Source organism: Oratosquilla oratoria, chromosome 11 (genome assembly GCF_046742065.1).
Source record: "Oratosquilla oratoria isolate Oo_2021 chromosome 11, ASM4674206v1, whole genome shotgun sequence".
NCBI lineage: Eukaryota > Metazoa > Arthropoda > Malacostraca > Stomatopoda > Squillidae > Oratosquilla > Oratosquilla oratoria.
Genome location: NC_134787.1, coordinates 3653120 through 3681081, shown reverse-complemented (window position 1 = coordinate 3681081; position 27962 = coordinate 3653120). Strand labels below are relative to the sequence as shown.

At 40.3% G+C, this 27962-nt stretch overlaps 1 protein-coding gene across 2 annotated transcripts in view; it reads right to left on the bottom strand.

Annotated features, from left to right (window-relative positions):
* Ndc1 (Nuclear division cycle 1) overlaps nucleotides 1–21554 on the bottom strand; it is a 43003-nt gene extending 21449 nt beyond the window's left edge. The window contains exons 1-9 of one of the 2 annotated variants that reach the window (XM_076192244.1): nucleotides 21347–21554; nucleotides 14038–14269; nucleotides 13039–13207; nucleotides 12196–12440; nucleotides 10684–10856; nucleotides 5399–5576; nucleotides 4000–4193; nucleotides 3453–3567; nucleotides 1012–1112 (exon numbers count right to left, since the gene is read on the bottom strand). In XM_076192244.1, the coding sequence (XP_076048359.1) occupies nucleotides 1012–1112; nucleotides 3453–3567; nucleotides 4000–4193; nucleotides 5399–5576; nucleotides 10684–10856; nucleotides 12196–12440; nucleotides 13039–13207; nucleotides 14038–14269; nucleotides 21347–21376 (1437 nt within the window). In that variant the 5' untranslated portion in view covers nucleotides 21377–21554. The remainder of the gene's footprint in view (nucleotides 1–1011; nucleotides 1113–3452; nucleotides 3568–3999; nucleotides 4194–5398; nucleotides 5577–10683; nucleotides 10857–12195; nucleotides 12441–13038; nucleotides 13208–14037; nucleotides 14270–21346) is intronic. The other variant, XM_076192243.1, reaches the window with a different exon arrangement.
* Between the last annotated feature and the right edge of the window lie 6408 nt (nucleotides 21555–27962).

Genomic DNA, 27962 nt, shown 5'->3' with positions numbered 1-27962 from the left:
ACCTATTTTTCATAACACTTTTCATTCCAACTCCCACCCTGACTTTCCTTAATTTACTCCACAATTCAGCCCCTCTCTGCCATCCCCTTTCACATGTAACCCCAAATATTCAAAGCTGTCCACTTTCTCAAGCCTCACACTTTCAACTCACCCTAAACCCACAACCATCGTCTCTCACCGTACATCTCATCTTATTTTGCCCACATTTACTTTCATGTTTCTCCCCTCATCCACCCCCTGTTCTGCCACCAGTGGCTTCAATCTATCCTCCAATTTAGTACGAAGCACAAGGTCACCCACAATCCATCGGCTCATCTCTACCTTCCCTCCTCTTTCACATTCCAAATTCAGACAATGAAAATCTAAACATATTCACAAGACCAAATATCTGGCATCCATTTAATCAAATAATCAGCAACAACCACCAAACTGGTCTACAAATCATTCATGGACTATAAATTATCGTTGTCTGGATAATGCTACAGAAGGCCAATGTAGGAGGGGGGTGTTCAATCTTCAAAGTGGCAAATATATCTAGGGCATTTTGTTTCTATAGCCAGACCTATACTGTGTTGGTTCTGTTTTAAAGCTGTAGTGGCTTGAATGCAGTCTTACTAGTGTAGTTCTTGCTTGCTGTGGGAAAGTTTTCTCTGTAAGGCTGTCTGGAGGAGTTTGGTAAAGTAGAGAGTTTGTTTGTTAGTCTTGGTATGCCTCTATAATACGTTCTTCTGCAAGGGAAACCAGGAGCAACAAACTGACTGACCTTAGTATGTCTATTTTGTGATCTGAATATGTATGTCATGTTGTATGGTGCATGTGGTATGTTGTGGATATTTTCTTTTTTTCTTTTCCTCCTACCATATTCATGTGCTATTTTATGAATATAAATTTGTTTTCTGTGGTGGTTTTAATGTATCAATAGAAAACTTATGAGCAGACAAAAAGAACACTAATTCTACAAAAATTGGCTCTGCATAGTAAGTTACATCAACATTCTACAAAATATCATACCTGTTGCAGCTCTAGGATAGCAGTGATGATGTCAGCAGTGTTACGTTGCACTACTCCAAATTTGTCTTCTGTGTATGAAGCCGCAACCAAGTCTCCCAAGGCTGGAAACATTAGAAGGGTTAAAAAACAGTAATATTTTTGAGAAGCTGATTTTTGAGAAGGAAGGCAATACAAGACCAGTGATGACAAATTGAGCCAAGAATACCCATTGGTGTAGTTTATTGATTATTTACATTAACATGCTACTATTAGGCCATACACCAAAGGCTTTTTTCCCCTTACAAAGGAGGTAGCAAAAAAACCAAAGGCATAAAACCCACTCCTACCTATTCCATCCCCACATACTCCACTCCCATACACCCCCCCCTCTCTCCCTCTTATCTTGGCTCCTCCTGAATGACAGGTCATCCCTGCATCTCACCCACTGCCCTGGGGTGGAAGCAATGTCACAAGACACAGCAAGGCCGCTTCATTAAATATGTGACCTCCTCTCTCTCTCTCTCTCTCTATCCCCTCATTCAGAAATGGAGATGGGGAGATCCCTTCCAGCTGCGTCAATTTATTTTTCACATATACTCCCTTATCCCTCATCGCCCACCCACTTCCCCTTATGCATCACAGCATCATCCATACACAACCATTCTCCATTCACTCCTATCTTGTCTTCTCCCTTCCTTCCTCAACAGACATTCCCCTTTTACCCCATCCATCCATCTCATCCTTGGTTGCCCCCTCATGTTCACTCCTTCCACCTCTGCCTTCCACACCTCTTTTACTGATCTTTCTTCACTCATTCTTTTCATGTGTCTAAACCATCCCAATACTCTTTCATCAACCCTATCTTCCAACTCCCTTTCCACCCCCGTTCTCCTCCTCACCCCCTCACTTCTCACTCTATCCTGCCTAGTACATACATACATATACCAAGGCTTTTTCCCCCTTACAAGGGAGGTAGCCAAAAAGAAAAAGGCATAAAATCATTCCCACCCATTCCATCCCTGAATACACTCCACACCCCTCCACCCTCCCTCTTATCTGAGCACCTCCTGAATGACGGGTCATCCCTGCACCTTGTCCACTGCCCTGGGTCAGAAGCAGTGTCGCAAGACAGCACATCCACAGCAAGGCCGCTTCATTAAATCGGCGACCCCCCCTCTCCGTCCCCCCATTGCATAAAAGGAGAGGACGGGGAGAAATCCCTTCGGGCTGCGTCAAATTTTGCTCACACATACTACCTCACCCCCCATCCCCCTGCCCATTCCACCTCATGCAATCACATCATCATCCATATACAACCATTCTCCATTCACCCGTCTTCTGTCCTCTCCCGTCCTTCCTCAACAGACATTCCCCTCTTCCCCAAAGCCCCCTTCACCCCATCCATCCACCTCATCCTAGGACGTCCCCTCATGTTCACTCCCTCCACATCTGGCTTCCATACCTCTTTTACTAGTCTTTCTTCACTCATTCTTTCCATGTAACCCCCATTAAACAAATGTCAATAAAACATCCACGGTATATTTTCTTAACTGTTGCTGAATATATGAACCCTTAAAAATAATCAGAGCAGAGAGGGATGATGAAAAATGTCACTAGATCTTGTACTGTATTTACAGAAAATTTTGTGAGGAATGTGTGTAGTGGCATTGGGAATCTCAATGCTTGAGTTGGAGATGAGCTGACAGGCAGAGTATTAGGGAGGTAAAGGGTGGCAAGTAAGAACTGTAATGGAAAGATTTTAAAGATTTGTGCTGCAAGAGAAATGATGATGGTCAACATGGTGTTAAAGAATAGACAAATATATGTGGGCCAAGGTGGTGAATGGGAGGGTATTTGAGAAGGCATCAATGGGCTAAGTAGTGGTATTCAAAAGGAAGACTGGAAAAATTCTGGTTGTAAATATATTAAAGGGAGAGAGTAGTTGATTGTCAGATCATCATCTGGTAGCAGGGAAATTGAGAAAGGGAGATAAAATGGAGGGGGATTTAAGGTGAGGGAGGCATAAAAATATTGAAAATGATCAAGTGAAATGAAACTGAAAATAACAACACATACCATGAGAAGCAGAGATAAGTTTGTGAGGTAGTAAAATATAAAAGTGAAACAGGAGTAGAGGAAGACTGGATACGTTTGCTGAAGTCCAAAAAGAGTATGTGGGATGAGGATGGAAGGAGAGGGAGTGAACGGGGAGAATAAAGAGGTGAAGGTTATGGTGACAGAAAAGAATCCAACTGAGCAGTCAGGGGGGGCCAGAGATGACACTATTCAAAAGGAGCTAAGATGGGAGAGATATCAGATGTGTTACGGGATAGGTGTTCGGCGAGTTTATGCTTTGACTTGGCTAACTTCCTTAAAAGGGGGAGAGGGCCTTAAGGTACATGTTTGTATGTCCAAATTGAATAAAAACACTTCCTCATAAGTCTATCCAACTTAGACCTTACCTTGAATAGCCCAAAGAACAGGCTGAGCTTCTGCAAAGATAGCACGATTGGTGGCCTCTGGGAGGTTGGAAAGGAAGAAACAGAAAACTGGGTACTGCTTCAAACCATGCAAAACCTGAAGTTGGAATAAAGCAGCCAAGCATTATTACAAAATAAAAACAAGTGGATAATCAAATTTCCACTGTATGAGTATGTGTGTGTGTGTGTGTGTGTATATGTATGTATACATATACATACACAGAACAACAACAAAACTGGCACCAACTCTTTCCAAAATGACATATGAACAAAGACTGTCCAAATTAGAATTACCAACTCTGGAACAAAGAAGGGAAAGAGGAGACTTACTATCTATAGAATTATGAAGGGAATGGAAATCTTAGATAAGAATGACTTATTGAAATGGGACAATGGAAAAACAAGAGGACACAAAAAAAGAGATAATTGCAGAGGAGATCTAGAATAAAAAGTGTCCTGCACGAGGATTAGTGCATCCCCAAAGCTTTGGTTCAGATAACAACCACTAACTTGCTTAACTTTCACTAACCTGTTTAACTTTCTCCTTCACTGTTGTGATGGTTGGAACTTTGGCCACCTCATTCTTATTAACATCTGTGCTGCTCTGTGCAGTGGTGGTCGAGGATTCCTCTGGACAGTTGTGCTTGCGTAGTTTCTCGGTAAACTTGCGGACAATATTAAGTGTTGGATTTACAAGGTCCTGCCAGTTTCGTGGGTGACCGCCTATGATGAAAAACACAAAAAGGTTATACGACTGCATACATACATATACCAAAGGCTTTTTCCCCCTACATGGGGGGGTAACCATAAAGAAAAAGGCATAGAAACCACTCCCACCCATTCCATTTCCTATATATTCCACTCCCCTCCACCCTCCTCCCTCCCTCTTATCTTGGCACCTCCTGCATACATATACCAAATCCTTTCTCCCCCCTTATAAAGGAGGTAGCCAAAAAACAATGGCATAAAAACCACTCCCTCCCATTCCATCCCTAACATACTCTTCCCTACCTCTTATCTTGGCACCTCCTGGATGACTGGTCAACCCTGCACCTTGACAACTGCCCTGGTTCAGAAGCAGTGTCATAAGACACAGCAGATCCATGGCAAGGCCGCATCATTAAATTGGTGACCTCCCTCCTCTCCGTCCCCTCATGCAAAAAAGATGGGGAGAAATCCCTTTGGGCTGCCTCAATTTATTTCTCACACATACTCTCCCAACCCCCCATCCCACACCCACTCCACCTCGTGCATCACAGCATCATCCATACACAACCATTCTCCATTCACCCCTATCTTATGTCCACTCCCGTCCTTCCTCAACAGACATTCCCCTCTTTCCTAATGTCCCTTTTAACCCATCCATCCATCTCATCCTAGGTCACCCCCTCATGTTCACTCCTTCCAGACCTCTTTTACTAGTCTTTCTTCACTCATTCTTTCCGTGTGTCCAAACCATTCCAATACTCTTTCATAAACCCTACCTCCCAACTCCCTTTCCACCACTGTTCTCCTCCTTACTTCCTCATTTCTCACTCTATCCAGCATAGTAACCCCCTATCATACTTCTCATGCACCTCATCTCAAACACATTCAAACTCCTCCTCTCTTACGTTCCATGTTTCTGCTCCGTGTTCTTTTTAACAGTCTAGCCATATCATTATACTTGTATCTAAGGTATGGAAGCTCGCTGGCTGAGCGGGTTAGGGTGTCGTTACTTTGCGGCGAAGATCGAGGGGATGACGGTTCGAATCCTGTAACCAGCAAAGTTGAACCAAGGGCATGGTTCATTAAATTCCATGCTACAAATCCCTCTGTGAGGGGCACCATCCAAGCCTTCCAATAGGAAGGAGTTTTCAACCTTATTGTTTTGAGGGGAATAAATACTCATGAGTATTACAACACCAACAGTTATTAATCAAACATACCTGGTTCACTGATTTCAAAGACTTGTGCCCTTCGAGCAGGATCACTGGCAGCCAGCCAATGAAGATCCCTGAAGGCGTGAAGCTGAAGAATAGGCAAAGCAGCCACCAAACCCTGACACAGTATCCAACAGTTTCCTTCATCATCTCCATCTAAACTGGTTACCGGAAATTCAATTGGCTGAAAATTAACAATTAATTGGATTATAAGCACTTGCTATAGAGATGCTGCATCTCTATAACTCAATTGGCAAAAAAATAACAATTAACTGCATAGGGGGGTCGGAGAGGGGGGGTCGCCAATTTAATGAAGCAGCCTTGCTGTGGATGTGCTGTGTCTTGTGACACTGCCTCTGACCTAGGGCAGTGGACAAGGTGCAGGGATGACCCATCATCCAGGAGGTGCCAAGATAAGAGGGAGGGTGGAAGGTGGAGGGGAGTGGAGTGTATTTAGGGATGGAATGGGTGGGAATGGTTTTTATGCCTCTTTTCTTTTTGGCTACCTCCCTTGTAAGGGGGAAAAAGCCTTGGTATGTATGTGTATAAGCATTTGCTGTAGAGATGCAGCATATCAATGTATTGGCTACCTGAGTAATGTGGTGGGGGATGGGGATCTTTCACCCCATGAAGTGCTAAGATGGGAGGGCAAATGAATAGGTTTTGGATGAGTGTGGGATGAGTGTATGGCAAACATAAGCTTAGACTTGGCATGTATGTACATGTGAACATTTGCCATATTATACAGTTACTAAACTCAAGCAGTTTTTGCAATTATTTGATACAAAATATGCCAATGTTCACAGCAGAAATGCAATACAAATTTTACTATAATGCAAGAAATATATTTGGCTTAATCTGTAAACAAGTCATTTCAGCAGCGTCATGGAATATTTGTCTAGGATCATGTCACAAACCTCACATTTATGAAATGCTCAGTTTGAATTTAGGTATTTGACCCTATACAAAACAAGGCTAGATTTCAAGGAAGTGAATTAAAATTGCATTATCAGATGCATACTGCCAATACAGTTTTGATAATCAATCAATCCACTGCCTCAGATCTCTTGCTAGAGACACATGGTTCCCAAGTAACTGGCAATAGCTATTGGATTGATCCACAATTCACTCAAGGAACAGATAATGTAATTTATTTGTTATTTACATTATTATAGTTTTTATTTATTATTTTATTATTATTATGATTTTTTTTTGCATCTGACCTAGATATGGACCAAAAGGTCTCCTGTCGGCATGCTCCGCCTTTGTAATCCTTTGTGAGGGTAAAGCTACAGTAGGGCAATGGAGGATGAGGTGTTTGGTGTCTCCTTTGTAGCGATTGCTATTGGGTAGTTTGCTTTCATGGCCCAAACATATTCTTTGTTGGTATTGTTTTCAAACTTGGTGGCCTGACTGCAGTCGTGCTAGTATGGTTAATGCTTGTCATGGGAAGGAATTCTCTGTGGGGCTGTCTGGAGGGTGGGCTGATGGGGTATTGAGTTTGGTGGTTGGTCTTTGAGTGCCTCTTATATCATCTGAATGTATGTATCTACCTAGTTGTATTATATACAAAGGGGAGCTACGCTTGTAGTGACCTGTCTGTATCTCTCAGCATCTAATTTGTTCTTAAATTCTTGTATGGTTTTTGCACACTATTGTTTTGTCCAATTTGTTCCAGTCATCCACCACTCTGGAAAACTTTTTTTTTCAGATCTCTTCTATAACTATCCTTTTTGAGTTTCTTTTCATGTCTTGTTTTTCTTTTAATCCACTTTAATAAATCTTCTCTGTCAAGGACTTCCATGCCTTTCATGATTCTGTAAATGGCCAGTAGATCTCCTCTTTTTCTTCTTTGTTCTAGTGTTGGTAGTTCCAATTTAGACAATCTTTGTACACTTTTGAAAGTGTTGGTGCCATCTTTGTCATTGCTCTTTGGGTTCTTTTCAATTTCTTTATATTCTTTTTTGTGCTGGGTATCCATAGTGTTGCAGCATACTCCAATCTTGGTCTTATCAGTGTGACTAGTATATTTTTCACCACTACTTCATCCAGGTAATTAAAAGCCACATTTATTGATCTTAGTAAATTGTGGGTTTCTCTGACTATTTTGTTCATATGCTTGTCTGGTGACATGTCTGTTAATAATTACTCCCAAGGTCCTTTTTGGAGCTGACATTTTTTACTTCCTTTGTACCAATTTTATATTGTCCTGATATTAATTTTTTACTTTTTCCAAACTCCATTATACTACATTTCTTGATGTTTAAGTTCACTTCTCACTTTTGGCTCCATAGGTTTCCATATGGATGTGTTGCAAGACCCATGTAATAGGCCGGTGTTGGTGTTTTGAGTAGCATGTTGCTAATACTATTTTTTTTTTTTATAGTTTGGACACATGGGAAGAATGTGTGATGAAAGATTAGTAAAAGAGGTGTGGAAGGCAGAGGTGGAAGGCAGAGGTGGAGGGAGTGAACATGAGGGGGCAACCAAGGATGAGATGGATGGATGGAGTGAAAGGGGCATTGGGAAAGAGGGGAATGTCTGTTGAGGAAGGAAGGGAGAAGACAGAAGATAGGGGTAAGTGGAGAATGGTTGTGTATGGATGATGCTGTGATGCATGGAAGGGAGTGGGTGGGGATGGGGGTGAGGGAGTATGTATGAATGATATTTTGATACAGTCTGAAGGTATTTCTCCCTGTCTTCTCTTTTTCTGCATGAGGGGAGGGAAAGAGGGGATCGCCAATTAAATGAGGCGGCCTTGCTGTGGATGTGCTATGTCTTGCTACATTGCCTCTAACCCAGGACAGTGGGAGAGATGCAGGAATGACCCATCATCCAGGAGGAGCCAAGATAAGAGGAAGGGAGGTGGGTGAATGGGAGTGGAGTACAGTGACTCCTCCTTATACAGTAATTCTTTATCTGGTAAATTCACAGTTACGGTATTTGGTAATTACTACCCTTGATTCTATTTATGGTACGAAAAATTCACAGATATGGTATCCGCTAGATATTTTGAAGAGGAAAGAGCAGGGAGAAGGTACGTCTGCCATATCCTATTATTACATGTTATAATGGGTTCGGTATATGGTAATTTCAATTTGCGGTAAGGTTTTCAGGAACCCATATCTACTGTATAATGAGGACTTACTGTATGTGGGGACAGAATGGGTGGGAGTGGATTTTATGCCTTTGTTTTTGGCTGCTTCCCTTGTATGGGGGAAGAAACCATTGGTATATGTACATTTTTTTTTTTTATAAGGTGTTAATGTTTGTGCTAGGTGATGGGATGGACGGGTGGGACTGAGGGATCTTGCATAAAAATATGTGCACATCATTCTTGGGTGCTGTTCTATGGGGAAATCATTTTTCTCCCATATGTAGATGTTCTACATATATTCCAAAAAGCCTTCTCTTATAAGGGAGATGGCCAGCTAAGCATGCTACACCCACCTTTCATCCATCCCCAACCCATATGTCGTCCCTTTTATCATAATTTCTTGTGGGCGATGGGTCATTCCCATCATCCACCCAATGCCTGGATCAGAAGCAACACAACAGGGCCTGATAACCAAACCTTGTTTACCTAGTGGGTCATTACATGGCAACTGTCCCCTTTCACCCACACACAAGAAATAAAGAGACGACATGAAGGAATTCCTTTGTGCGGCATCAAATAATCATCCATTCATACATACATACATATACCAAAGCTTTGGGGAAGAGGGGAATGTCTGTTGAGGAAGGACGGGAGAGGACAGAAGACAGGGGTGAATGGAGAATGGTTGAATATGGATGATGATGTGATGCATTAGGTGGAATGGGCAGGGGGATGGGGGGGTGAGGTAGTATGTGTGCGCAAAATTTGACGCATCCCAAAGGGATTTCTCCCCGTCTTCTCCTTCTATGCATGGGGGGGACGGAGAGGGGGGGGGGGTCGCCGATTTAATGAAGCGGCCTTGCTGTGGATGTGCTGTGTCTTGTGACACTACTTCTGACCCAGGGCAGCGGACAAGGTGCAGGGATAACCCGTCATCCAGGAGGTGCTAAGATGAGAGGGGGGGTGGAGGGGTGTGGAGTGTATTCAGGGATGGAATGGGTGGGAATGATCTTATGCTTTTTCCTTTTTGGCTACCTCCCTTGTAAGGGGGAAAAGCCTTATGTATATGTATGTATGTATGTTTTCCCCCCTTACAAGGGAGGTAGCCAAAAAGAAAAAAGCATAAAGCCATTCCCACCCATTCCATCCCTAAATACACTCCACCCTCCCTCTTATCTTATCTAGGATCCATTCATAGCCATTCTTATCTCGCACCTATGTCTTGCCCTCTCCCTTCCCTGCTCCACAGACATCCTAAGTCCCCCTTCATCCCATTCTCAGTCCCTCAAGTTAACCCCATCCACCTCTGCCTTCCATTCTTTTGGCTAGTCTTTCTTCACCAATTCTTTCCATATGTCCGAACCATCAAGTTGGGTAAACAGGGCAGTTGGCCCTGCTGCGGATATATTGTGTCTTGATGCATTACTTCTGACCTGGGCAGGGGGTGTGGGACAGGGATGACACCTTCATCTACAAGAAATCAAGTCATAAGGGAAACAATTGAGTGACAAGATAGGAATGGGATGGGTGCCTTGGCTGGCTACCTTCCTAAAATGGGGGAAGATGCCTCTTGGTCTATAAAAAAAATAAAATTATAGATAGATGGATAGATATATTTTTTTTCATCATGTCCCCATTTTATGAAGCAGATGGAAAGAAGATCTTGAAGGAATGATCTCATTTACTCTGTAAAATTTTTGTGTGGATGAGGAGGTGGGGGGGGGGTGTTATATAATAGAGCAGTAAAGGTAAACCAGCTCAAGTTGTTGGGCCCTTATGCGGAAGTACAATCCACTGCATTGCCTTCAAGTTGAACAGTGAGGCAGGAGACACAGATGATTCTTCATCCATGAGGTGCTGAAATGTACATACATACATATACCAAGGCTTTTTCCCCCTTTCAAGGGAGGTAGCCAAAGAGAAAAAGGCATAAAATCATTCCATCCCTAAATACACTCCCCTCCCCTCTCTCTCTTATCTTAGCACCTCCTGGATAACGGGTCATCCCTGCACCTTGTCCACTGCCCTGGGTCAGAGGGAGTGTTGCAATATGATATGTAAGGAGTGTTAAATGGGTTATAATACATAGACAGTGACTGACTTTGCCACTCTCATCCCCTATATTGTCGAAAGGACCTTTGGCACCCATTCTAAATCAATCTCATCCATATACTATCTATTATAGAACTCTTACCTCTGTTACAAAGATCCGCATAATATGTATAAAGAGCTGCAGAAGTGAAGCCACCACAAGGATAGAGAAACCAACAGCAAGGAGAAGAGGTAGGTCCAACAGCATCCATGGAGTCCAGCCATCACCTTCAGCGATTTTCAAGGTAGAGGCAACAAAAGACCTAATTGTTGCACCTAAAACATAAACAGACATCAAAATGTTATAACTTTATTATACATACACACACACACACATTTTTCAGACAATATTATATGGAGTGGATTCAAGTGGAAGAGTGTCTTATTTGACCGAGACCACACCCATACCCCCACTCTCCGTCCCCTCATGCAGAGAGAAGACAGGGAGAAATCCCTTCCAGCTGCATCAAAATATCATTCACACATACTCTCTAAACCCACCATCTCCCACTCACTTCCTTCCATGCATCACAGCATCATCCATACACATTCTCCACTCACCCCTATCTTCTGTCTTCTCCCCTTCCTTCCTCAACACATATTCCCCTCTTTCCCAACTCCCCTTTTACCCCATCCATCCATCTCATCCTTGGTTTCCCCTTTATATTTACTCCTTCCACACCTCTTACTATTCTTCACTCATTCTTTTCATGTGTCCAAATCATCCTAATAATCTTTCATCAACCTTTTCTCCCAAACCCCTTTCCATCCCCATTCTCCTCTTCACCTTCTCATTTCTCACTCTATCCAGCCTAGTAACTTGCACCAAACTTCTCAGGCATTTCATCTCAAACACATTTAAATTTTCTCTCTTATGTTCCATGTTTCTGCCCCATACAGTGCTGTTGGCACAATCACTCCTTCATACAATCTCCTCTCAGCATACATTCCCAAATGTCTATTTCTCGTTACACTTTTTAATTCCCCAAGGCATTTATTTGCTTCTCTCAATCTACATTCTACCTCCACCTCCACTCCTCCCTTTCGCACCAACGTATCTAAAACTATCCACTTCCTCCAGTCTCTCCCTTAATACTCACAATTTGCTGCCACATTCTCCCCTTGTGCATATCATCACCTTACTTTTACCCACATTTATCTTCAACTTCCTTCTTTTGCACACCTTCCCAAACTCCATCACCAACTTCCTTAATCCCTCCTCTGATCCTGCTACAAGTCAGCAAACAACAACTGGCCTATCTCCCATTTTTTCTCTATTTTCTTTAACCATCTCCAATCCCTGACTCATTAATCTCTTGCACCAACCCATCCATGTATAAATTGAACAGCCATAATGACATAACATCTCTGGTAAAGTCCCACCTTTACCTCAAACCACTCACTCTCCATTTCTAATACTAACACAGGCTCAACTACTCTCGTAAAATCTTGACTGCTCTTACAGGCTTTACACCTATCCTATATATCTGCAACACCTCCCACAGTGCCTTCCTGTCTACCCTGTCATGAGCCTTTTCCAAATCCATAACCCCACAATAATATCCATCCAATACCCCAGACGGGTAGTTCAAGTACAAAAAAAATTGTGACTAACCTACAAGAGTATATGCAAGAGCCACAAGAAGCAATGTTGACACAGACATGCTGTTGGAATGTAAAGCTTCCTTGACCAAATTCAGGTTGAATTTAGCTTTGAAGCTCTGGACTTTGCCTGGCTGCACCACGTCAAAGGTTACTAGACCACCATTTCCAAGGTGATAATGTGTGGCAAAACGAAACCCGAGGACAAATCCCACAAACATGACGAAGAGGGTGTCATTGTTGAGGCAATGGCCATCTCTGGAAGGATGAACATCATTGTTACAACTGATTAGAATAGGTAATTATTCAATTATGAACAAACGCCTTTCTAAAGCTATCCAAGTCTTCATATCAAATCTCAATCCCATCCCTACTCAAGGTGTACCAAAAAGCTAAATAAAATAGCCTGGCACCAGACATAATAAAGGGTTAAATATTCAAAACCAGTGTTAACCCCTTTGCTACTGAATAAGTAATGTGCAGCTCAGTAAAATAGCCTGGTAACTGCCAAAATATATAAAAACATAATAGCTTATACAGAAGGGAGTTTGGCCCTACTCCTATTGAAGGGTAGTACAGAACTAAACAAGACAGCCAAGTGGTAGCCAGAATAAATGGATAGGTATCCTTCTGTATCGACAAGGTTAATATTAATAATTGCTGCCTTGAGTTTCACTGACTAAAAACCTGCTGCCTCACAGTGGCTGGCAATGGTCCTCAGGTCCTCCTATTGATCTCTCTGGGAAGACTTGTATGCCCCAACACACAATTTTGAACCAAACATCATATAAACAAGTAAAAGTTATAATTAACATGAAAATACTCATTATTTTAACTGAGGCGAGATAAAACTTACCCATCTGGGCAGGGTATGGCTAGTGACTGAAATCTATTAGACACCAGAGTTGCATAATGGCTGACAAGGTAGGAGCAACATGATGGAATGATGATATAGTGGAATAATGTTGACAAGCGAAGCAAACGCTGTATGTACTGCCACCCTTGCTCAGGAACCCATCCATAAACTGCAAGACAGATATTTCAAGGTTTTTCAGTCTAAGCATGTATGTGATCCAAGTAACAAAAAAAATATACAAGATAATTCAGTATGGTAAATTTGTGGTTCAGTAGAGGGAGGAAAGTAGTAGCACTGTTGGTAAGTGATGTGACATCATGGTGACATGGAGACCAGTGTCATTGAGGATGATATAGGTGAAGGTGAAAATAGGAGGGGAGATGTGGGTATCTGTGAGTACATATGACCCAGGTGAGTGTGCTGAGAATTTTGGGAAAAATGTAAATGTACGTATTTGGGGAGCTTGATGCTCGAGTAGGAGAAAAGATCAGGAAAGTATGGGGTGGTAAGGAGCAATAGTGGAGAGATGTTGGAGATGTGGACTGAAAGGGAAATGATAAGAGTGTTTAAGAGAGAAGAGAGACAAACAGGTTTGCAGGCATGGGGGTAGATACTGAGGAGACAGAAAGAATATATACCACAAGGATTTTGGTCAGATTATTGATGTGAATGTGTGTGTGTGTGTGGGGGGGGGAGGTGCTATATATTCATTCCCCCATAGGTGAGAGGACGATTTCCAAAATCCTAGGGAGATGTATCCCTCTCCACTCCCCCAGAGAATTTATTTCCATGCATGCAAGAGCATAATTACTGTCAAAACAAAAGAATTGAACTTCATAAATGTGCTGTAAAAAATAATTTGAGGAACAGAAAGGCTACCAATGTATAGTGCATGGCATAGGCAATTGATTACATTCTAAACTTCACACGTATTTGCAAACTTCTTTATATAGTATCCCCATTATATCATTTGCAGGCCTCCTGATATTATAAACTTACCCGAGTAATTTCTAGCATGAAACCTTGTGAAGAATATAAAAATAATAGATGGCAAGATATGTCTCCACAAGAAAGATGGATAAGCCACAATTATCAAATGGTCAAATGCGGCAGAAACTTCCCACTGTAGAAGAGCTGGTACCATACTGAAGGCCCAATATATGCAAGTGCACAATGCAGCTTGCATAAATATCATGCAACATAATGCTGTCATGTACTGCCCAAGCAGCACCTGAAAAAAAAGAAGAATGAAAATGAACATATGAACACACATTAAAACTACACAAATCTATATAACAAAAGGCTTCTCCCCATGTATAGGAGGTAACCAGTCAAGTCATATACACACACTATCCATCCCACACCCATTTGTTTCCCCATTAAAAATTTCTTACCCCCTTGCGGATGATGAGCCATCCCTGCCCAATGCTCATAAGAATGAAGGAGACTGCAAGAGACCATAAGGCCTACACTAGGCAGCTTCGTATCCATCACCACCTGCATCCCCATCCATAAAGTTGTCTCATCGTTTCTTAAAACAACTGATAGTTTCAGCGCTTACTACATGGTTACTAATTCTATTCCATTCATCGACCACCCTATTAGTAAACCAATTCTTGCCTATTTCCTTTTTAAATCTAAATTTGTCCAGTTTATAACCCTTACTGCGAGTACTGCTCTGTTGTTTTAATATGACCATGTTTGCATCACCCTTGTTAAAGCCTTTGATCCACTTGAACACCTCTATTACATCACTCCACACTCTGCATCTTTCCAGAGAGTGTAAGTTAAGGTGCCTAAGCCTCTATTTGTAAGGCAAATTTTTGAGTCCATGCATCATTTTAGTCATTCTTTTCTGCACTGATTCTTGTGAATTGATGTCCATTCTGTAGGACGGAGACCTATCTGGGTCAGAGGTGACGCAGCAAGACAAGAGTACCTCCACAGTAGGGCCTAAGAGCTGAAGCTGGTTTACCCCAACTGCTTCATTTACATGGCAAATCTCCCTCCTCATCCCCTCTCTCTTTCCTGCTCAACAGACATTCCCCTTATTAGCAACTCTCCCTCTTCATCCCATTCCTGGTCTTCCCCTCATGTTCACTCCATTTATCTCTGGCTTCCAAACTCCTTTTGCTGGTCTTTCTTCATTTATTCTTTCCACATTCCCAAACTATCCCAGCATTCTTTCATCAACCCTATCTAACATATTAAAACAAATACATAATGATCATCTTACAACTAAACCTTTATAACTGTATTACTGAAAAGAATCCACACATCCATGTGTGTATTTACCTAATTGTAGTATAGGGTACGTGTACCAATGGAGACGCACTTGCCCTATGCAGACGCATTTGACACAAAAAACTTCTACCTGCTGATGGTGAATAGATAGGAGTATAATTATAGGCTCAAAAAATCTCTTAACTATCCCCTCATAATGTGATTTTTTTTAGCCTATAAATATGCTCCTATCTATTCACCATCGGCAGGTAGAATTTTTTTTGTGTGTCAAATGTGTCTGCATAGGGCAAGCGAGTCTCCATTGGTACACTTGTTCTACAGGAGAGGAACAACAGTCACTGTTCCTGTCTCTTATTCTCTAATTTCTCATCATACCTAGACTGAAATTCATGTACAGTTAACTTAACTTATGTCCTCAATTTCCAATCATCATATTTAGATCTGAACTTGTGTATTGTTTGAACTTGGACTTTATCACTTCCTAAGCTATTTCAAGTATTTATGCATTAAATGGAAAACTATTTCTCCACATCCTTTAGACATGTAGTCTTTCTTAATCTGCTCCAATGACCTCTTAAAGTCCTCCCACCTTTAGTGTGTGTGTGTGTGTGTGTATTTACCTAGTTGTATTTTACAGGAAGAGAGCTATGCTCAGTGACCTGCTTTTGTACCTTTTAGCATCCAGTTTGAGCTTAAATTCTTGTATATTTTTTGCACTCGCTGCTTCCTCATTCAGTTTGTTCCAGATATCTATCACTCTGTGTGGGAAGCTATTCTTTTTCAGATCTCTTTTGTAACAACCCTTTTCAAGTTTCTTTTCATGTCCTTCTACCCCACTTTAGTAAGTCATCTCTGTCAAAGACTTCCATTCTTTTCATAATTCTGTAGATGGTTAGCAAGTCTCCTCTTTCTCTTCTTTGTTCCAGGGTTGGTAGTTTGAGTTTGTCCAATCTTTCTTTGTATGTCAATTTGGAGTGTTGTTCTTTGAATTCTTTCTAAATTCTTTATGTTCTTTTTAGTACTAGGTGTCCATAGCGTTGCAGCATACACCAATTTTGGTCTTATCAATGTAACTAATATTTTCTTTACCATATCTTCATCCATATAGTCAAAGGCCACTTTCATGAAGTGTGGCTGTAGATTTGGTTGGGGTTATTTTGAGTCTATTTGTAGTGAACCAGGTGTTCAGTGTGTTTAAGTATGGTTGTAGTATTTCTGCAGCTTTGAGTTATGGTGTGTACATGTAATTGTCATGCTGTCTGCATAGGAAGATACTTGTATTTCTGAGGTGTCGGGTCAGGATATATTGTGTATATAAAGATTAAAGAGTGTGGGGGATAGAACTGAGCCCTGTGGTATTCCACTCTTAATGTTTTTGGTGCGAGATGATTGATCATTATGTGACAAAGGCATTTCTACCTGCCAGATAACTGGCCAGCCATCTTTTGGTATTATTGTGCATGTCTTATATATTCTGTTTGTAAGGTTGTGATGGGGGATGGCATTGAAAGCTTTACTAATGTCTAATGTTAAGAAATGTTCTGTGATGGGGCCTTTCTGAATTTGTGTGAAGTTTATTGGAGTGTGGAATAAAGTGGTCTAAAACTTGTTTTGATTCAACAAGGGGGTATGTGGTGTTATGAGTTGAAGTATGATGCATTCTATGATTTTGGAAGGGGTGCAAAGAACTGCAATTGGGCAATGTGATGTTGGAAGGTAAATTGACTGTTGTGGTTATTGCTGTGTGAGGACATGTTACTCTTGGATAGTGCAATACTGTTGAGCATTTTGTAGAGTTTAATGGAGTTTGTTTTGTGATTGTGTTAATGAAAATTTGCATATTGTGTGTTTTCTGTTTATTTATTTTGTTGTTTATCTCAGTGTTTAGTGCTTGTATTTTGAGGAATAGGTGTAGAGGTAGTGTTTAAGTGTATCACACTGTCTGATGAGGACTTGGATTTCTGGTGTGAAGTTGTGGTTGGGCAATTCTCTCATCTCTGGGGATGTAATTCTTGTCTGCATTTTGTATAATTGTATTAAAGTGAGCACAGCAGTGTTTATGTTTGTGATTGGTGTCTTGTTTTGTGTCTCAAAATGTTGTTCAATCTCTTCAGTAAAAGCTTCCCAGTTTGCTATCTTGTAACTGGTCTGTGTGTGCATGGCCAACTGGGGTGTTTTATGTTTTGGTGATAATGATTGGAAGGTGGTTGAATCCGAGGGCTCCAACCACTTTCCATGAAGTTGTTGGGGTTAGGCAGGGGGAACAGAAGGTAATAACAGAAGAGGAAGTAGCACAGAGGGCTTGATGGGGGACATGTGTATGATTGTGTGTGTTGTTCATAATTGTCAGAGAGTCAAATTTTGTTTGTATATCAAGCCCTCTGCCTGTGTCGGCGTTGTTGATATACCATGCCAACGAATTGGTGCTGATGTCACCACCCATGATAAGGTTAAGGATGGTGGCAAATTGATTAAGTTATGTGGAACTATGAGGGATGATAGGGGGGGGGGGATGTACATGTTAACTATTGTCAGTGTGGATTTGATTGTGTTTCAGTGGTGTTGTCTGTGGTAAGGAGGTTGGTAGTGGCCTTGTGTCCATGAGGAAGATAGATTGGCGGATTAGGGTGACGAGTCACTGCTGTTGCCTGACTGCATGTTTGTTTTATTGCAATTTGCCTTTGTATACATACATGCACCCTTTCCTCATCCGAAAACTTTAGAACAAAAGAAAAACATGAGTCCTTTGCCATCTCTAGCCTTGGGGTCTATCACTCTATAGGGATTTCTTTGCCTATATAATTTCATTTTCTTTTTGTCTGACAGTTACTGAGTTTGTACCCCACTCATGTTTTTTCTCACCTGACAGAGACCAGTTTCTTATCTGATTTATGTGGTTACTCAAGTGACAAATTAAAATTCAAAATATAGAAATGCAATTACTCTTATTCCAACTGCTAAGGTAAGAGTTGGGAAATGGTCACTATTAGGAAACATAATTCCAACCGACATTCATCGTAGATTTAATTCAGCCATTTTTGCATGCTAACAAGCGTTGTAAAAAATGTCATTTTGAAACCCAATTGGGGGACAATTTCTTTCTTCTTTCTCAAGGAAGAGGAGAAGTTGATTTTCAGCTGCATGGTGTGCCCAAGTCTGTTCTAATTAAGGGGCACATGTCAAGACTGAGCAATCTCAAAAAGCACATGAAGAGAACCCACACTGCCAAGTTTGTACAGTCTGTGGAGAAGATGAAGGCAGGTTCTCTTCCCGGGAAAGCTAGGCTTAGGCTTCCTTAGATTTGAGTAGTTGCCCTTTGTCAAGTTAATTCTTACCATCATTTCCCAAGAAAACATGCCAACATTGGGGAGTCTTTTACATTACGGCTGCAGGCAGTGGCATGCCGGATTAACAAACTTGTTACATTTTTCATTACCTTTTTGGTTATTAATGGATTAATGATTAACAAAGTTAACTTTTTGGTTAAGAGTGACCACCTCTGCTCTTTGACAAAAATTATGTATTTTTTCTTCCTGCTGCCATAAAAATTGATATACGTTTTCTTTGTTGTCAAAGGGAAGCCAAGGAGAAAGTTTAACAGCTCTATTACATCCGACATAAATAGAAATGTGCCACTTGGTATTGATGGGATTAATCAAGATAGATATAACCTCTTCCAAACTGACCGATTGTGATTTGGTTTAACATCACAAACTCGTCCTATCGGGAGGCTAGGACTGTGCCCCTTACAGTGAACTTTATAGCATGGAATTTAATGAACCATGCCCTTAGTTCAACTTGCTCCGAGCAGGATTCGAATCATCATCATCTCGACCTCCGTCGCAAATAACGACATCCTAACCTGCTCAGCCAATGAGCATCCACAAACTGACAGAGCGGAGATAAATATATTGGCAATAACTAGAATAACATTAAAAGTGGTGCCCTGTGTGGAAGGTATTAATCTTTAGGCCAATTCTCTTTAAATTTGATATTGTGACCTTGAATTCTATAAATCAATACAAAGCTGTCAAAAATAGGAATGATCCAGTTTTCAGCATCCTTATCCTTAGTGAAAGTTATAAGATGTGAACCAACTTCCCAAGTGCATATTACCTATAGTTGGACACCAATATAATTTTATCATTATGCTGCCCCAATATAATTTATAAATAAAGATAATCAAATATAATTTTTTTTGCTACTTTTATTAATCTTATTGAATAAATGCAAAACTTATCTGTATGACAGGGTAGCATCTAGACATATTACTAATATTTGCATCATAATTCTGCTTCTTCATATGCGAGATGTAATTTTATGTTATCTTCTGAGAACCGAACCTGGAACAGTCAAGGGTCATTTATTGTAACTCATACAGGTTCCTTCACCAAAAACAGCTTTCACTTCACAGGTGCTCAATTATGGAACTCACTACCTATGTTCATCAAGCAGTCAGATAGCAATGTTACTTTCAAGAAAAAAGTCAAGGATTACAATACATCTCAGCTATGGACTGAGAACAGCCTCGATTTTATGTACTACTAGCCTAGTGAGGGGTACAAGACTCCATGAGTAATACCATCCAAATCTGCATTCACTCATAACTGTTCCGACCTTCCCTTTTTGTCCTTCAGAGAAGCATAGTATAACAATGTTTGATGCTCAAAACTGGTTTCCACCTTTGTTTTGCTTGTCATAGCATGGTGCATATTTCTGGTATGGTCTGAGAGCAGTTATGATCTGCTCATAATACAAGTCTGGTGAATCATGGTACCAGGCAACAAGGTAATTGGACCTTTCCCTCCAGCTCCTTGTAGTTTTACTCATATCAGTACTGGTACCCTGTACCCTACTTCTGGTGCTGCAGATTATAATGTACTTCTTCCTGGTGCTCAAACTAACATGTAATTGCCCACTCTGTCCTGAGGTATAGGTAATTTTTGTAATTAATATGCGACCCAAGCTGCATGTAGCATTCACTACAACTACATGTTGATGGCCTACGACCTTCTATTCCATGATACTTTATATTTACTTATACCTGGGGATAGACCCCCTTTTACTGTCCTATGCTTGCTGCTACAGCGGTAGAATAATGTAGTATATCACTAATGGTGCTACACTGATCTGGTACTCATATTGTTGTGGTACCTTTTAGTACTACTCTGTTATTCCTGATGCATAATGCAATGTTCCTTTATTATGCTGGTGCTCAAATCTTGGTCTCAATCCTATATGTTATGAACATTTTAGTAGTATTAGCAAATCTATAATGTTTATATGTCATATGGGTACTGATTGGTATTACGCATGACTGTTTCTGGTCCCCTTAACCCCCATGTATGTTGTCTGTGAAACTTAGTGTAGAATAATGTAATGTATTTAATGAGGACCACAATGGAAATAAGCTTACATGCTTTTTTGTGTTATCCTTGACAATTGTAATTGTAATTTTGAACTACGTGTTCTTTTCATTATCTGTATTTCATGTATCTGAATTATTGCCAAGTAATCATTATTCTTACTATGATAATGACTTTCCTTCTATAGTCTATTGTGGGAAGTGCTATTGTATGAAATTTTGTTCTTACACCATGTGACTTTGTGAGTATTTAAGTGTGTGCACACATGAAAATACACACATGACAGTGCAGATAAAATTTTGGTGTTTCCCAATATGTCAGTGTATTGATCATTAATAAATGCTGTATAATTATAATGTATTTAATTTATCAGTCAGGGTGGTTTTGCTGCTAAGACTAAGTAAACTTTACTGACATGACAGCAAAAAGACATTCAACTAAAGTGGTTTAAACGGTCAGAATTGTGTTTATCATATGTTCTTCACTTGATAAACAGCATATTTCATGGAGAAAGGTGGCAATTTTTAAAACACCCGAATATTACCGCCAGCAAAGTTCAAATGGCCTCGGCCAATAAATCTCAACTGACACTACAGTAGAGTAACATAATTTTTTCTACTACAACACAATATTCTAACATCAAATATCTCTGTGTCAACTATTGTTATCATATATACATGATTATAATATGTACTTACTCGTTTTTCGTAAAACTCTTCAACCTTCATCCTTCTCTAGCGGTTGGTGTTCAGGTTCTGTTCAAGTTGTTTTGCATTTGTAGCGGCACACCTCTGTATACGATATCCTATTTACTTCCATAACTGTCTATTACGCGCTTCGATTTTGTTTTTCGTGCTTTATTTGTTTACATTGACTATACTCACTTTTCTACGTGCACTTTATTCGTCATGTTTTCTAATTTTCACATTTTGTGCAGTTTTTCTTTTTGATCCTCTATGTTAATCTATTCAAATAGAATATTTTCTGCAACTTGTTCTTTATCATCTTTCAATTATTTTATTTTACTTTACTGTCTTCTCTCACTTTTCGGTCACTGACAGAGAATCTTGAAGTGTAGCAGGTCTTCCTACGTTTTATTACAAAATTTGCATATCTTTTCTTCCTGGTGTTTCGCTTCCATAATGGCAGGCAGTTGTCTCTTGCCCTGTACCATGTAAATGACTGGTTTATGATCATAGCATGTATTTTCTTTTCATTTCTGCGTTCCATTCTGTATATCTTCAAAATCTTTTTTCTATTTCTTCTTTCCATTCTTTAGATTTTATTCTATTTGATAATTCTTTTACCTAATTTTTTCTTAACCCTCGTGATGTTACCTCATTTTCTTGCACTATCTTTATGTAGTTTGGTTCCATTTGCATTTCTTGTCTTCCTTTATGTTTCTCAAGATATTTTTTAACAACACATTCTCTGTCATGAATACTATTTATGCATACTTCAATCTTTCTTCTATTATTCTCATTTTAATTGTGGATATATCTATCCTCTCACTTTGTCTATTCCTCCGTATTTAGGTGCCCCCGGAACTGTTCTGAAGGAGCGAAGAAGCAAGTGTATTAGTGAGTGGATTCCGCGAGATGGTAAGTGTGAGCGTTCCTGATTGACCCCAGGTGAGGCTTGAGCGTTCCTGATTGACTCCAGGTGAGGCTTGATCGTTGAATGGGCAATAGCCGAAGCGTAGTCAAGAGAGTGGATCCGATGGCAGTGAGAGGAGGGGGGTGGTAGGCGGGCGAGTGTTGTTTTATCTCTTTCCTTCCAAGCACAACTCTAAAAGCAGAGAATTAAGTGGCTCGGGAATTATGTTTATTTGTCAGAGGTGTAAATCCGCTCGGCAGCGTTAGCGAAGAGGCAAGGCATGTGCGGGACGGTCGACAGGAGAGGCCCGACACATCCTCCCCCACGACCGGCGGGCGAAGAGTTAAGGGCACTGACTGAGAGTTCGATTAAGGGCGACGACAGACCTCTGCTAAGCCAGCTAGAGAGTGTGTCTCTCTTTTCTTCCAATCACAACTCTGAAAGAAGAGAATAACGTGACTTGGGAAATGCGTATATTTGTCTTAGTTGTAAACCCGCTTGCCAACGTAATCCAAGAAGTCAGCCTTGTGCCACACCGGCAGCAGCTAAGGAGAAAAGACTCCTCCGCCGCGACCGGCCGGCGAAGATCGATGTAATAGAGGAAGGAAAAGGAGAAAGAAAGAATAATGAACCAACGAAAAGACGACTAGACATGAGTAGAGTACAATCGTCACTAGAAGTGATACCAAATAGGACTTGTTTAAACGACACCCCAAAATCAACTCAAAGGTAGGAAAATAATGTTTTCTCAGGTTTCCAAAGAGGTAGAGCAATGTTAGGTAAAAGGTTAGATGCAGAGAGTGAATCTAGGTATAGCAGTATACTAAGAAGAAAAGGCATTAACGACGTGATGGAGGAATCGATAGATTTAAGAATAGATTATAGAGCAATGCACAGAGAAATGACTAATCTACGAAAAGCTAACGAAGAAATGAACAGAGAGCTTAGTGAACTAAAAAGTGAACTAAACATGATCAGAAGTGATAACGAAAGAAAGAAAAATGAAGAGAAAAACAAAAATGAGGAACTGATAAAAGATGTCTAAGAACAAATACAAGCAGTGACCGAAAAAGTGGAAGAATCAATTAAGGAGACGGATCTCCTAGAAATTAAAACAATCAGTGGAAACAAGAACAAGAAAATCAGAAAATAACATCTAAAGAAATAGTACAACAACAGGTGGAGGAAAATGCTATAGAAACGGTAATTAAAGCAATTGAAGAAAAGGAAAATTGGATTAGAGACACAGTAGATAAAGAAAGTGCATTGTAGTTTATGTTATTAAAGAAAACATAATGTATACAAATATCAAAGAGAAAAAGAGGAGAGAGAAATTGCAAAGGAAATTCTGAAAGTGGTTCAGGAAGGACAAGAGTTCGACAAAGACATCGACGAGGTGCATCGGCCACTAAAAATCAAACTAAGGACTCAAATGATAGCTGAAGAAGTACTATAAAAAGCAGCAAAGCCAGCAAATAGTGAAAATTGTAAAAATGTATGGATAAAAAAATGAGCGATGAGGATATAGAAGAAGAAAAGGCACTTAGAAATGAAGAAAAAAAAAATAAAATAAAATAAAATAAATAAATAAATAAATAAATAAATAAATAAATAAATAGAAATAAATAAAGATCGAGAAAGGAGTCCGGCAAGGCGATAAAATTTCATCCAAACTATTCACAGCTTGTTTGGAAGAGATTTTAAGAAGGTGAGCTGGGAAAAGAAAAGTTATTAATGGTGACTCATTTAATCACCTAAGATTTGCGGATGATATTCTTATTTCGGAAAGAGCAGAATACTTGCAAGACATACTAAGTGATCTGAACAAGGAAAGTCTCAATGTAGGTTTGAAGATGAATAAAAGTAAAACCAAAGTAAGGTTCAACACGAAAATTCAAGGTAAACCAATTGTAAACAATGGTGAAAATATTGAAGAGGTTGAAGAGTATAATTATTTAAGTCAGATGCCAAAAATGATATAAAATTATGAAAATAAAGTAAAAAGAAAATACCACAACCGGTTGGGAAATGTTCGGTGAATATGATATCATGAGACACTCTCTACCGATACGAGTATGCTCAAACTGACGAAGGCGATGTAGACAAATCTGAAACGCGCACAGAATAGAATTAAGAGATCAATGGTGGGAACAACACTGGAAGACAGGAAGACAGCAAGTTAAGTGAGAGAGCAGACTGGAGTGAAAAAATATTGTGGAAGTAATAAAAAGAGAAGTGGAATTGGGCAGGTAAGTTAGTATGAAAGAATGATGGGCGATGAAGCGTGTTACTTAGCGGACGATGGGGAGTGTGTAAGAGGGAAACTAGACAGAAGGTGGAGAGAAGAAATAGAGAAGTTTGCAAGAGTAACGTTGTAGAGACTGGCGCGGTCATGCGAATCATGAAATGATATGAGAGAATCCTTTTGGTCAGCAGTGTAATCGGAATTGCCGATAGATTGAAATTATAAATACAAGAAGGGGGCTACGTTCATGGGGTCCTGTCATTTATTCTCCAATCATATTATTGGTACTGACCACAACAATCAATTTGCAGCCTCTTCGGTGTGCGTAATTAAATATGGTCTTGGATCACGTGTTGTACTCGTGATCGACAGCTATTTCCCTCCCGGAAGAGAGCTCAGAGCTCATACATGACCGATCTATGGGTAATGCTGTGACCTTACACGCACACACACCCAACTCTCCGCCCACGAGAATTGGAGTAACGACTCGCAGCGCAGCGATACTGAAATTATTTCAACCCTGGGCGAGATTCGCACTCGGAACGCCGTAATGGCGCCCGCGAACGCTACCACTGCGCCGTCGAGTCGTGTGTGTGTGTGTGTGTGTGTGTGTGCGCGCGCGCGTGTGTGTGCGCTTATACTTCTGAAATTCATGCCTAGCTTTGAATTTATACGTGTTTTTAACTTGGGCTGTATTAATTTTTAGGCAATTCCAGAAACAAATGCACCTGAATGGAAAACTATTTCTTGACATCCTTAAGACTTTTTTTTCAGTTTGTTCTCCCGACGTCGCGAGTCTGTCTCATCCCAGAATATGAGAGTTTTATTTATTTGTTTTATTGTTATGAACACTACTACCATCAAATCGTCTCTTTTCTCTTCTTTTTTTTAACGATGGTAGATCCAATACCTTCAAAATCTCTTTGTACGCTTCGCAAGACATGAAGCTGTCTTTATACACTTTGTTTAGAAAGCTTGAAACCAGTTTGATTGCTGCTCTTTGTATTCTTTTAATCTTATTGATGGCCTTCACCTTAAGCGGAGATCATACCACTGCTGCATATCATCATCTAGGGCGGATCAGGCATTTTATGATTTTTTTTTTCTATCGTCAACTTGTCCATGAAGTGAAAATCTCTTTTATGTTCTTCAATTGTCTGTATGTTTCATTCTCTATTTTGATGATATATTTGTCAAGTAAAGAATTATCTGGGATTTGGAGTCCCAGATTTTTTTTCTGTTGTTGTTTTTGCAACGGATTATTTTCCCATTGAGTAGTTGGTTTTTGAACTTTCATCTATGTCCAGTATTCTGCATTTTTGGCATTAACGTTCGTTTTCTACAGTTGGTTCCCTGTGCATATATATATATATATATATATATATATATATATATATGCATATTTATATATATATATAAATATATATATGTACATATATATATATGTACATATATATGCATATATATACATATATATATATATATATATATGTATATATATACATATATAGTCAACCTTTTGTTGTAACGTTTTGCAGCATTTTTTATCTTTTATTCCTCACATCGTCTACAAACATGTTAGTGTGGCTTCTTGCGTGTTCCATCATTCTGTTATTTACATATATCAAGAACATTGCAGGTGCCAGGACCGACTCTTATGGAACTCTGATGGTCATCGTCCTCCACCCTGATATATAATTTTTCACTACTGTTCTTATGAACAGGTATTAAAGGAAACCAGTTACCCAGTCAAAACGCTCACCCACAACTTTCCCAATATATGAAATTTTCAAAAAAGTCTTTTATGAGGTACTTTATGAAATGGTTTCTCTATATTCGAGTATACAGAGTCCACCCCAATACTCACTCCTTCATCTGGAGTACATTCACCACTCTTGAGTAAAGCTTAGTAGATTTCTAAAACCTAACTGATTATCCGCCATTTTTCTTATTTCCTAATTTCTTATTTCACCCGTCTATCTTTTACAATTTTCTCATACAATTTTGGCTCTCATGCTGGTCAGTGATTGTAGTCTTTAGTCCAATAGTTTCTCCTTGCTTCTTGCTTTATGGGTTTATTCTATATTAGTTTTTTCTAGTTTTGTAGTATTATGTCTTTCTTCGGAGAACAAGCAATTATATTTGTGTGTGTATGTGTGTGTGTGTGTGTGTGTGTGTGTGTGTGTGTGTGTGTGTGTGTGTGTGTGTGTGTGTGTGTGTGTGTTTACCTAATTATATTTACATAATAGTAATATATGTAGAATAGGAGAAACACTCGTCGGGTCCCGTCTCCTACTCACCAGTTTATCACACCTAGTCTCAAACTCAAATTGTGTGTGTGTGTGTGTTTGTGTGTGTGTGTGTGTGTGTGTGTGTGTGTGTGTGTGTGTGTGCGTGTGTGTGTGTGTGTGTGTGTGTGTGTGTGTGTGTGTGTGTGTGTGTGTGTGTGTGTGTGTGTGTGTGTGTGTGTGTGTGTGTGCGGTAAAGTATATGTGCGCACGTTCCTATACTATGAGCGTTCGCAGGTGTTCGCGCGCGCGCGCGTGCGTGCGTGCGTGCGTGAGTGCGGGTTCTGTCTGTCGGGGACATCGCTGCAGAAGACGAACGCGCCTGACAGTCTTGGTCCAGGCGCAGTGCGGTCAGCAGTAGCAGCGGCAGCGCCTTGATCCTTACTCACTATTTATTATTTATTGTATTTATTTCAACAATCGCATCGTATTTATTTGGAGTGACTAACTTATATTGTACAGCTTCCGGATATTTTTTTTAAAAGCCCTGGATTGCCGTGAATGGTAGCAGGGGAAGATGAAATAAAAGTGAGGTTTACTTGATGGTAAATGCAAAGTGATTTGATGAATTGGTTTCGCATGATCGAATGGTACTTGTGAGTGGTTGCGGACAGGAAAGAGTTCTTCCATCGAAGCGAGTGAGCATCGGCCAGAGGACCGTGTCGATTGGTACTGGCCGACTCGAGTCCTCTTAATTCGGGTGATTTTCACTCCGACCTGGAAACTGGGCCTCGTGAGACGACGACAACGAAGAAGAAGAAGAACGTAACGACTGACTAGAATCTTCGCTGTCACAGTGTTTGTGTTTTTTTTTTTTTCGTATGAGCTTCGTTTCGAGTTCTTGGTCGGATTTGAGGTGGACCTAAGAGGATTTCTCTTCTTCCGAACTCCCGGATCTAAACTGAAAACATCCTATAGTATTCGAACCATTTGGACAATGACAAACAAGCAGTGCATCGGTAGCGAACTTAAACCATACTTTGCATGTGCGTGATCGTAGCTGGAAATACGCCAACTAGATCACACTTAGCAGAACTCAAGTTCTGTCCAGTGAAGTGGTTGATTGCTTGAGAACACAGTTGTCGAACTCTTAGGAGACTTGAGGCAAAGAGTTGAAGAATTACGTACAAAGAGTTGCTAAGGGTATGTTCTCAAACCAGACCTAAAGAGAGGTGATATTATCCT